The 12,802-nt window shown below is 41.5% G+C and overlaps 1 protein-coding gene across 9 annotated transcripts in view; it reads left to right on the top strand.

Moving 5' to 3' along the window:
- The window catches only part of nav2a (neuron navigator 2a), a 523,153-nt gene that overhangs the window by 247,192 nt on the left and 263,159 nt on the right, over positions 1–12,802 (top strand). For all 9 annotated transcript variants that reach the window (XM_072272755.1, XM_072272756.1, XM_072272754.1 and 6 more), the window contains 2 exons: positions 7,667–7,775; positions 9,621–10,010. In XM_072272755.1, the coding sequence (XP_072128856.1) occupies positions 7,667–7,775; positions 9,621–10,010 (499 nt within the window). The remainder of the gene's footprint in view (positions 1–7,666; positions 7,776–9,620; positions 10,011–12,802) is intronic.

Here is a 12,802-nt window from a genome sequence, read left to right as displayed (position 1 = left end):
GCCTTTCTAGCAATCCTGTGAGCAGTTCTCTTGGAAAGTTTTCTTGGTCTTCCAGACCTCAACTTGACCTCCACCGTTCCTGTTAACTGCAATGTCTTAATTACATTACAAACTGAGGAAATGGCTACCTGAAAACACTTTGCTATCTTCTTATAGCCTTCTCCTGCTTTGTGGGCATTATTTAGTTTAATCTTCAGAGTGCTAGGAAGCTACTTAGAGGAGCCTATGGCTGCTGATTATTGGGACAAGGTTTGAGGAGTCAGGGTATTTATAAAGCTTTGAAATTTACATCACCTGGCCTTTCCTAACGATGACTGTGAACAAGCCATAGCCCTAACAAGCTAATTAAGGTCTGAGACTTTGGTAAAAGTTATCTGAGAGCTCAAATCTCTTGGGGTGCCCAAACTTTTGCCTGGTGCTCCTTTCCTTTTTTCCACTCTTAAATTGTACAAAACAAAAATAATACACTAATCTTGCTTAAAATGTTGAAAAGAATGTTTCTTCTTTAACTTTATGCCTTTTGGAGATCAGTTCCTCTTCTACTCCCTTAACTATTCACAGTAACAGAGATTTTGACCAGGGCGCCCAAACTTTTTCATGCCACTGTAAATACACAAAGTGTAGTGTATTTAAGGTTGGTGGGCTGCGATATCCATGATATAATTGTGATAAGTGAAATGAGCTTCAAAAGGGGATAGACAAGGCACTTATTACTCAATGATAGAGTGTGCAGACAAGGGAAAGGGGAAAAGGGGGGATAGCAAAGCCAATTAAGAAAGAAGTTATAACGCAAGAGACAGATGTCTTTGGCAGGTCAAGTATAGGATTGGTTCAAGTTAAGAAACAAAGCTATCATTGAGTTATAGAATCATAGTGCACTTCAGTATAGAAACAGGCCCTTCAGCCCATCTAGGACACACCAAACTATTGATCTGCCTCGTCCCATTGACTTGCACCTGGGCCATAGCTCTCCACAGGGTCTCATCCTGAGCCTCAGTTTTACCACAATTCATTCAGTTATTGTTCACTCATAGTGATTTGTAATTCAACATTGATTTATTCAATTCAATTGATTTGTTTCATAGATTTATTCAGTTTAATTCAATTCATAGATTTATTCAATTCAATTGATTTGTTTCATAAATTTATTCAGTTTAATTGATTTGCAATTAAACTTGTTCTCTTATGGCTTTTTGAGTGCTGTCATTGAGTCTGCTTCTTTGCCCTTCCAGTCAGTACATTCAGGTCCTGCTCTAGTTTCTGCCAGAAGCTGGGTGTTCATAATGAGTACTTGACGGGACCTTCAGTTGTTGAGTCATGTTTTGTTTTCCCCTCATGCCTTTGTCAATTGTAATTCAATGAGAAACCCCTCCCCCTCTTCAGTTTGGCTTCTACATCAGTAGAACAACACCACATTTGAAGTTTTGATGGGGAAAAGGCTTCAGTAAAGATGCCAGTGTTTACTGTCAGCAAAACTAACAATACACTGACCGGGCCAGGGTTCTGTTTCTGGAAACCTCTGTGTCCGCATTCAGTAATAAATGAATTCATGGCTCTAGCAATGTTAAAACCCATTATTGTGTAATTTTTTTTAGCATTTAAACACTTGGAATTGGAATTTTGTCTAATGTGCCTTTAAACAGAATATGACAAACCCAATTATACTTCGGACACTTTGATATCTGCCTTCTCTACTTGTTAGGCTCAGAAAAGAATAACTGAATTATACTGCTCTCGAATTTCTTTCCATTTATTTTGGTTTTCTTCAGTTTTGAAGAAATCCTGTATGAAAGGTATAATGGATGTAAGGGCAGTTGGAGTTAGTAGATTTTGAAAACTGCATTACCATTTGCAAATTACAGTTCTTTTTTGTGAATCTCGAATAGATTTTATTTTTGCCTCTGGTAACCTTTATTGACTTGATTCAACCATTGCAAAATTGACATTTTCTCCCACTTTTTTTAGTTGGGGGCAGTCCAGCTGAAGTTAATGCATGCTGTGGCTCAAACGCTAGACAAGTTAATACGCCCACAAACAAATACCTCTTAGCTCCAAAATGACCCAGTAAATAGTCCGACCCAGTTTTACTGGGGAAACTAACTACACCATGATCTCTGTACAGTTGCTGATGACGGAAATCCAGTTCTATGATAGGGAAAAGATATTTTCCGTGTCTCTTTTTCTCTGTGTTTGAAAGGTGGGGGTTGGGGTTTGCAGAAAGTGGGGAAGATACAATGAAAGCTGTGGCCATAGATGCCTCAATAGAGCAGGATCCAGTGCATCAAAGGTAGTGAATGGGTGTTTTGTAGTCTGGGCTTTGGCCAGCTCTTATTGTGTCGTTTCTAGCTGTTTGTGCCATGGCAGTTCTTTAGAGAAAGACAAATAAAACTATGATAAAGAGAAACACCAGATGAATATTAAGCGGTGTGAGGATTCAAAGCCGTCTTCAGTAATCACCAAAGTTTTGTCAATAAGTTGTCCTCTTGTATGTCTAAACCAAGCACACAACAGGGATTTTTTTTACCATCGGTCATTTTAAATACCAGCTTAAAAAAGACCCAGAGAAAGAGACCAATCACTTCCAAGCAAATCCGCAGAACCAGCTGAAAAGTTGTTGCTGCCTTCAGCTTGATCTGGAGACAGTGGGGAAAGATCGCTCTTGCCCCCAGTTGCAATCTGAAAAGCAGTGCTTAGTTTCATTGCACACGAGAACTTTTTCTAAGAGCAGAGGCACACTCAATGTGGGTTGTTCGGTATTCAACAGTTTTAAGTATCTATCTCAAGTCGCAGAAGCCAGCCTTCGACCTAGACAAGTGATTGGAAGAAAGAAGAGGAAGCTATATTGTTTTTCAGAAAATGGATCAACCCAGTGATGCAAGTCACTTTTATATGTCTAAAAACCCTCAAGTATATGGGGCAAAATACAGAAGCAGCCCTCTGCTATCTTGGAGTTACAGCCAAGCCAAGAAGGAATCAAAGCTGTATTTTAAATCAAGTGGAGGAGTGAATGGGAAGTCAGCAACCTCTTCCACACAGCTGAACCCATCCAAGATTTTACGGAAGGCGCTTGGTTCCGAGGGCGGATACTTAGGCCGAGGCAGACCTGGTTCCAGAGTAAGCAAAATTCCTGCATTGTGTGGATTGAAAAGCAAGGCACAGGAGCAGCGGACTAAACTAGGATTAAGCCAGACCGCTCGAGAGAGAAACATGCCTTTGGGTCGAAGTAACGAATTGTGTCAGGTGCACGTTCAGCACACATGCGTGTGGGAAGGCATTGCTCAAGTCAATGAGCAGACTCTACTGACGATGTTAGATGTTTATCAGAACCTCAACAGTAAGTACACTACTGCTGGAAATCAAAGGTGGATCAATGATCTTTGATGCACAACAAATGTTTGATCAAAGCTGACTGGCATTTAGTTCAGCAGAGGGGTTTAGAAACTCGATTCAGTTGTGAGGATTAAGAGACTTCAGAGCTCATTTACATTAGTAAAATAAAGTGGTCAAATGGGAGATTGGCCTTTACATACAGAAGACTAAAACATTATGAAGTAGAACTTATGCTTCAGCCACTGTGCATCACTTTGGACCACATATCTCCCCTAACATGTCATTAAAAGAGGCGCAGTATAGATTTACCAGTGAAACCTGATTTCCCAAGGGTTAAATTATGAGGATCAACTTGTACCCAATAGAGTTCAGTTAAGCAGAGCTATGTTTAAAAGATTAGAGAGAGAGATATAATAACAGTTGTTTAAGATATTAAAAAGAATAGATAGACAAGGGGAAAAAACTGTTCCTGCAGGTCATAGGCTCGATTCCAAAGCCAGGCTAAGATTGGCTTTCTCAGTGGTAGTCAGGGATAAAACCTGGAACTCTGAGGAGTTCCAGGGGAAAAACAAAGATGGAGAGAAATCTCATCAGAGTAATACATGCAACATTCTCATGTTAACTGGTTATGCAAGGTGCAAAGCTATCAGCACCTTGTAGTGTAGAATAGGGAGAGAGCACATGTAAATTCACATGTGGAGTTCTAGTGAATGTTTCTAAATTTAGAAGTTAAAAAAGGATAGGATAAGGTGCCAGTTCCTTTTCATATTACGTTTATTCCCAATTAACATTAAGAATAGAAGCCTAAGTCGGTATTTGTCCCCTTGTGCCTTCTCCAGCATTCGATAAAATCATGGCTGACCTTCTACCTCAGCCTTCATTAGTCCGATTTCTCTTGATCCCCAGAAGTTTATCAGTCTGTACCTTCAGTCTGTAAGTCCTCTTGCTTTTTAAATTTCTACAAGTCACAACCTTCTGATTAAAGGAATGCTTTCTCAGTCACAAGTAGTCAAATCCTTATTTTGAATCTATGATCCCAGGTGCTAAATGCATCACCCAGGTGTAATGTCAACTTCACATCTACGCTGGCCAACTAGATAAGAACTATATATGTGTTTTTTTGTGGTATTGGAGTTAGTTTATTATTGTCACATATACTGATTTACAGTGAAGTACTTGTCTTGCATGCTGTTTATGCAGCTCAGGTCATTACACAGTGCATTGTGGAAGAGCAAAGTGAACCAATAACAGAATAGATGAGTTAGCTTGGCTGTGAACTATATAGTTAGTTGCTGGTGATGTTAACCCATAGGAACCCAAAACTCTCAACCCTGTCAACCTTAACACCATTGAAGTAGACAGGCGCATGTGCACTACCCCCTTCCTGAAGTCAATGACTAGCTCTTTTGTTTCAATGTGGTTGCTTCTCATTCTTATAAACTTAAGACGGTATAGCCCCAATCTGCTTTATCTTTCCTTGTGGCAACTCAGCCAGCCCAGGTGTCAATCTGTTGCATATTTTCTCCATCACGGGTGTGGAGACCAGATCTGCATTCACTATTCTGTATGCAATCTCACAAGCACCCTACATAATTGGGATGTAATTTAACACACTCTTGTGTTAGTTGTGATTTGTAATAATGATTATCTGTCTTTCTAACTCTTAGTGTTGAAAAATTATGATTAATTCAGTATCATTGGGCCAGCAGTTCAGCAAAGGCACCAGCAAATCCTTGAATTAATAGTTTGAAAATATAATGCATTGTCAGTGTGATAGTTGGATAATTCTTTGTTACCATTACTTTAATGGTATGATATAAAGACAATGCCAACTTGGACCATTCCGTTGCTGGGATGGATACTCCTGAGTGGATATTAGCAGGGATGTTTCCTTTAATCTTCATGTATAAATACTAAGGCGAATAAATTTAACTGGGATCGTTTCTTCTCAATGCTGCTTACTCATCCCTGGTGGAAGATGCATGAATAAAGGGAGGGATGAACTTGGAGCTGATAGCTCCTACTGTATGATCCAATAGCTTACCATAGTTCAGTTTCTGAGTTCACATGTTAGAATAGTGAATGGTGAAGCATTTGGTAACCTGTGACTCATTACTCAACAAAAGTCATTAACATCAGGAGATGATAAACTAAAGAATGGCAGGAATATATTTTGATAACGTTCATCTATTTTTTGATGAAGCTTCAGACTAACTGAGCACCAGTAAATGGTGTTGGGATGGCAGGGGTGGAAATGCATCTCTACCAAAGGAGGTGTAAGGTGCTCCTTCCCTTTGCTAGCCTGCAGGTCATCCTTGGGCGAGGTGTAGCACCTGCTTAGCCTACCCTGCCCACCCAGTCAGGATCATGTGAAGCCGTGGGAGCAGCTGGTGTCTATCACAATATCTCAAGTCCTGGTCATGCGACCATTGACACCAGGCAGACAATCTCCGAAGAGTATTGACAATGGCTTGGGTCACCCGTCTTGCAAAGACACTGCCCAGGAAAAGGCAGTTGCAAACCATTTCTGTAGAAAAATTTGCCGTGACAATCATAGACATAGACATAGTCATGGTCATATTACATGGCACATGATGATAATGACGATGAAACGAATATTGAGAAAAAAACACAGTAGATGCTGGATATTCAAAGATCAAAGTAAAGTTATTATCGAAGTACATATATGTCACCTTGTACTCCCCTGAGATTCATTTTCTTGTGGGCATTCACAACCTGGAATTTGAAATACAATGGGAAAATGTTGAAAATATCAGTTGGTCAGACAGCATTTGTGGAAGGAGAAACAGTTAGCATTTCGAGTCTGGGACCTTTCACCAGAACTGGGGAAGAGAGAAACAGATTAATCTTGTTAGCAGACAAGAGGAGACACAAGAGATTGCAGATGCTGGAATCCGGAGTCAGAACAAGATGTTGGAGGAACTCAGCAGGTCAGGCAGCAGCTATGATGGGGAAGAAGACAGTCGATATTTTGGGTGGCCCTTCATGTGGACAGGGAAGGACACTTAGCAGTAGCAGATGAAGGATCTTGATCCAAAATGCCGACAGTCCAGTTCCTTCCGCATGTGCTGCCTGATCCACTGAGTTCCTGCAGCGGTCTGTGTCATTAGCAGAGAAGGTCAGTGATGTGGAATGGGTGGAACAAAGGGCATTACTCTGACAGAGTGACACTGAACAGGCAACCATGGAAGTTTAGAACCAATTAGATTAGATTAAGCACTGATAACATTGGGTGCCACAGTAGCACAGCTGTTAGCACAACACTATTACAGCTAGGGGTGTTTTGGAGTTCAATTCTGGAGCATCTGTAAAGAGTTTGTACGCTCTCCTCGTGAACCATATGGGTTCCTTCCAGGTGCTCCAGTTTCCTTCCACAGTCCAACAATCTACCAGTTAGTAGGTTAATTGGTCATTGTAAATTATCCTGAGATTAGGATTACGTTAAACAGGTGGGTTGCTAGCCAGTGAGGCTTGTTGGGCTGGAAGGGCCTGTTGCGCACTATATCTCCAAATAAAAATATGTGATCATCAAATCCCAGTGCCATCACATCATAATATTTTATGTCTCTACTATTTTTGGCATTGATGTCCCTCTTGGTATGTTGGTATAACAGAAGAGTACAAAAAGCAAGGCCAATTGGGTGCACTGGAGTGACTTGGTCTGACTTTACCTTGGCAGATATTGCCAAACCTCCAGTTAACTAGCAGTCTTGGTTAATCATTATGCTGTATATTGGCAAGGAGTCTGTAACTGAACCAGGATATGATTACAGCATCAAAGAAAGCAATTTGGCTCATATGCTCTACGCGAGCAATCCCATTGATTCCCCTAAGTTGCCCTCTCTCCATGGGCCTTCAGATGCGTTCAACTTCCGCTTGAATCTGCCTTGATTACCCTTAGCAATGCATTGCAGACCTTTATCAACTACTGTGTATTCTCATATGGAAACATCCTAAGATGGATGGTAATAACATCCCTGGAAGATATTTCAACACAAAAAAAATGCAACGATGAAAATGGGTTTTAGTTGCTGTTTGTAGCAGTACTTCTTAAAAATATCAGAAATAAGTTTTCAAGATAAGGTGCTGTTGAATGATACCGTATTTGAGAAGCCAACAGCTACCATTTTGCAAGCCTGCAGATTCTTTTTAACAATAGAATTTCTTATTAAGGGATTTTTGAAACACAACCAGTATTGGACACTTCTGATATGAAAATGTAAAGGAGCACAAAGTGAATTTCCTGAGTCTCACAGTTTTTGATTTTCAGTGGGTTGGAAGAGCTAAATGTCAAATGCCATTTCTGATTTCACAGGAGAGGACCCAGAGACTCGAAGATTACGAACTGTCAAGAACATTGCCGACCTTCGCCAGAACTTAGAAGAGACCATGTCCAGTCTACGAGGGACGCAGATCACCCACAGGTACGGGCTCCCTCAGTGAAAGGGTTTGATCAAAGCCACGTGCCCTCTCTTGGTTTCCCACAGTGTTGAAGCAAAGAGTAAAGCAGGCAGCAAGCTCAGAGCTCCAACTGTGAATCTGATTACATCAGCATTGCTTTGCCTGAGTGGTGCTGCATGCAGATCAAAAACAGCTCTCCTTTCTCTAGCAAGGAAAGTAATTGAAAGGCTGTGACTGCTGGAGTAGCTCAGGAGCTTAGATGTGGTCAGACTAAATTGTTAATAGACATTTTAAATAAAACATAAGCATCTGACATGAATAATTGTGGAACTTAGTAGCTGTTCAAGGAAAAGGCAAATTATATCTTATCACAGTAAGCACAGCAATTTGAAAGAGCTACTATTAGAGACACTTAAAATAAAGTGGAACAGGAAGAAAGAATTAGCATCTAGATAGTACTTTCTGCAACCCCAGGATGTCCCCCAGCATTTGACAGCTAATGAGCGCTTTCAAAATGTAGTCACCATTTTTACATTTGCAAAAATGCCAGACATTCTGCACAAAACATGTTCCTGAGCAGTAGCAAAAGGAATGGTGATGTTCTATCCTCGGCTTGTTGGTAAAGGCACCGTTATTGATTGATATTTGAGGAAAATTCTCAGTTCTGCCCAGCACTATTTTATGGGTGAACAGGACTTTGACATAATGTTTTATCCAAAAGACAATCCTCTGAACGGGAGCTTGAAACCACAGTCTCCTGACTACAAGGGAAGATTGTCAAGACAGAAGTCAATTCCAGAGGCAGAGTGAAATGTGACTCTATAGCGTGTCTGAGTGGAGATGCATTTCAAGGCACTTGGATAGAGCTTTGATCAGATGGGTTATCGGCTGTAATTCGTGCATGTAAAATCTGTATGTTTGAGTCGTTTTGTTGAATATAAACTGGGTTTGAACAATTGTCGGAGTCTGGATAAAAAGATTTGGTCAAAACAATGAGGTGGAATTAAAACAAAAAATGCAAGAAGCACACAGGCACTTCGTGGAGAATGATAAAGTTAACATTTTGCGTCTGAGCCTCTTTGTCAGAACCCAGTTGCTGCCTGACCTGCTGAGTGTTTTCAGTTTTTGTTCTGGATTTCCAGCATCTACAGTGCTTTTGATTTTCAAAAAATCAGATTTTTTTTTGTATTCTCCTTTCTGTTTTATTTTCTCTCCAGGAGTTCAGAAATGATCACTCAATAAATAAAAATAAATGTTTCATATTAGAAATGTGTTTTGACATGTGCTCATTGACCTGAAATCTGAACTGTGTCTGCCCTGGACTCTCTCCATAGATGGAGACAATCCTACTGCACGTTTGCAGTACCTTCTGTCCAATTTAATTTTTTTGGATAGCTCCAATGGAATGTCTCTTGCTTCATGATAATTGATGTTTATTGTTTAAATGATCACTTTTGAACTTGACCACATTATGCAACCCAAAAAAAACTCAGATATTTTTATCATATCTGATCTGTCTCCTGGTTGGTGATATGACCCCTGAATACCCTGTCAGATTCAACCTAGGTTGTTATGACTTCGTGCTGAGCATCATTCTCTGCATTATACACTTGCTTTTCCTGTGATGTCCCTGCTGTGATCATACAGGATTCTTTGTGCCTTTGGACCTCTTAAAGAGTCTGTTTGTTGGACTGTGAATCAGTGTTAGCAAGGCAGGAATTGGTGCCCTACTGCTGAAAGAAACATGTCTGTCTTGCACTTTCTGAAGAACGTAAATTGTTTGTTCATCTGCCATTTTGGCAACAGCTTGTTTTGCTCCGCTTAAGTTTTATTGAATGACTTTTGTTGCTTTCACCTTTTCTTTTTAGCACGTTGGAAACGACATTTGATAGCAGCGTTACCACGGAGATCAGTGGCCGCAGTATACTCAGCATGACGGGGAGGCAAACTCCGTTGTCATGGCGACTGGGCCAGTCCAGTCCTCGCCTCCAGGCGGGAGATGCACCGTCAATGGGAAATGGATATCCTCCACGGGCCAATGCCAGCCGTTATATACACCCCGAGTCAGGCCGCTATATGTACACCACTCCTCTGAGGAGGCAGCTGGCATCACGCAGCAGCAGTGTATGTCACTCCGATATTCCCGACAAGAGTGGTGATGAGATCGATCTTGAGGGTGTCAACATGGACGTAGCTGGATACATGAGTGACGGAGATGTCCTGGGCAAGAACTTGCGGACTGATGATATTGCTAGCGGGTAAGAAAATTTGAAATTTTCTGTCTTTATAGTCAGATCTGTATTCCCAAAGTCCTGCTTTGGTTAACATGGGCATGATGATCTGAATGGCCTCCTGCTGTGGTGTGAACATTCATTGATGATCAAGAAGATGATTGGAGTTGCAGAACAGACATCTTTATACAGTGGCATCTAGATGTTTTTAAAGTTAATCTTTATTGCCAGATATTTAATTTGAAGGTTAATTCAACAGGTCAACTTTGCCTGTTTTGCTCTGCAGGTTTTTGCTGTGGAGTTTTGAAGGAATGGCCATGATTATTATCTCCTGCTGATCTGAGATGTAAAATCACTAATGTGTTGTAGCTAGACTCAGTTACTCATGGACTGGGGACTGGATGACCTCTGCAAGTGTCAATCAAACTAGGGTGGACTGTGGGTAATAACCTTCCACGGTCAAGTAGTTTGTCAGCAGATGGAAAAGAAAGTTAGCATTTTTGTAATTGATATCATGTTATTGTATTGGACAGCGAAGTACTTTGGAAGTACTGACACCATTGTATCTTGGAAAAACAGCAGTCAGTTTGTGCATAGCAGACTTCCTTAACCAGCAGTACAATAATGATTGAAATAATCTGTTCCTCAGTTATCTTTCTTGTTCACTCTGATTAGGGCTTCAATTTAACAAGATTTCTGACAGTGCTACAACAGAGTTTTGGGCTCAAGTTTCTGAAGTGGGTTTGGATGAAGGTTCTCAATCTAAAATGCCAACTGTTGACTTCCCTCTACCAGTGCTGCCTGACACACTGAGTTGCTCCTCCATCTTATTTGTTGCTCCAGCTTCTAGCATCTGCTCTCTCAAGTGTCCATTGAACACTGACCTTCCTGTCACAGCTGCAGCTGAGTCTCTCAGTTGAAGTGTAGTTGTATTGTTGAGGTATTGAGGCCGACCATGGATGTTGCATGCTAGCTGTCTAGATATGCAACCAGGGCAGTATGGTATGGAGAGCAAGCTGTTGCCCAGTCAGCAGGCTACTCCTCTCCACACAGCGGGTGAATCTAAAGGAAGAACAAAGACCGATACATTTTGGCACGAGTGGTATCATAGGGGTTGCCAGTCAGAGTTGAACTCAACGTAGGGGTGCCCTGGGGACTCCAGCTCTGGATTTTTCCACAGGGTTTACTCCTGAAGCCCTCCCCATGAATGGGCATAGCCACAAGGCAGCGGAGGTTTGAGATTGGAGTTTTCCTTCTAGACGAGTTATCAGCTACGGCTGACGAAGCCCATCTGCCCAAAGTGACTGGTTTTAAGGTGCCAGTAACTTGCTTTTGCCCTTTCACCTGTCAGTGGAAACAGCTCTATGAGGCTTAGTAGCTAAACCAGACGTGAAGGCCAGAAGCTGGACTTGGTTGTTAGAGGCTATTTCAGACGCATGCCATTGGGAGCTTATCCCCTCGACTTCCCCTGACCATGGCAACCTTAAGAAACCAGATGAGCTATTAGGACTTTACTTGCCTCCCCATATAACATCTGTAGTTGATGGCTTCGTGTTGGAGGCTGAAAATTGTCCATGGGATATTTACCTTGAAATTCATCCAGTGTTAAGTATGCTGTGTAGTCAGGTCCATACATTCTTCCCTGATTCCAAACTTTGGGAAACTGGATAGTGGGAGAGGAAGAATTAAGTCTTCTGTCTGTTGAGTCTGAGTAAGTATAATTGCAGTCAATGATCTTTAATGTGATTTTTGATTTTCTTTCCTGAAGTGAATAACTGTTAAGGAAGCTGTAAAATAATGCTATTTGTAAATTCAACTAGGTACTTAAAGGGTGAATTTACAAGGAGTTAAAGCAATTGTGTTTCTTTGTCGCCAAGGTCACTTCATACTGTGTATCTCTGAGGCATCATTGTAGAGTACGTACTCCAAGTCCTTTTTGATCTAAGATAATATCATGCATAAGACAGGAGCTGTGCAGAACAGTGAGGAACGGGGCACCTCTCAAACAAAAAAAATCTCGAGGGTGTAGGGGCATGTGTGGCTCTCCTAAGGTAGCAAATTTGAACTTCTGTGTTTACCCCTGCTCCCAAGTTATATTTACTTACAGTTACTCAACTCTAATTATAACTACATGTCAAATAAGACCTTAAAACCATGAACAGTGTTGTTAAGTCTGACATGGTGGCAATAGAAAATGGAATTGGTGGCAAGATTATAGAGACTGTAATAGGAACTTGGGACACTGGTGTCAGTCTTTGCAGCAATTAACTGATGGAAACTATAAGACCAGGGTGAAGTCAGACAAGACGGCGGAGGTGCTGGGTAAGGTCGGCGCTGGGAGCCGTCAGTCATCAGTCAGTAGCTTGCTCTTGACCTCAGGTCTTTGGATCGAATTGCCAAGAGAACTCATTAAATCACACAGTCTGTGCAGTATGGAAAGCTGTATCATTCTGATGTCATTTATTGATGCCTGTACAGTACGCAACCCTTGTCTGTGTCTGACACTGAACACTGAGTGCTTCTTTTTTAAAAACGCAAACAACAGGAATTCTGCAGATGCTGGAAATTCAAGCAACGTGCATCAAAGTTGCTGGTGAACGCAGCAGGCAGGCAGCATCTCTAGGAAGAGGTACAGTTGACGTTTCAGGCCGAGACCCTTCGTCAGGACTAATGTCAGGAGTTAGTCCTGACGAAGGGTCTCGGCCTGAAACGTCAACTGTACCTCTTCCTAGAGATGCTGCCTGCCTGCTGCGTTCACCAGCAACTCTGATGTGTGTTGACTGAGTGCTTCTGTCAACCAATCAGAACCATTGCAGCTG

This window comes from Mobula birostris, chromosome 11, assembly GCF_030028105.1.
Source record: "Mobula birostris isolate sMobBir1 chromosome 11, sMobBir1.hap1, whole genome shotgun sequence".
NCBI lineage: Eukaryota > Metazoa > Chordata > Chondrichthyes > Myliobatiformes > Myliobatidae > Mobula > Mobula birostris.
The sequence above is the reverse complement of the archived record's forward strand: the minus strand, read 5'-3'. Positions and strand labels throughout refer to the sequence as shown.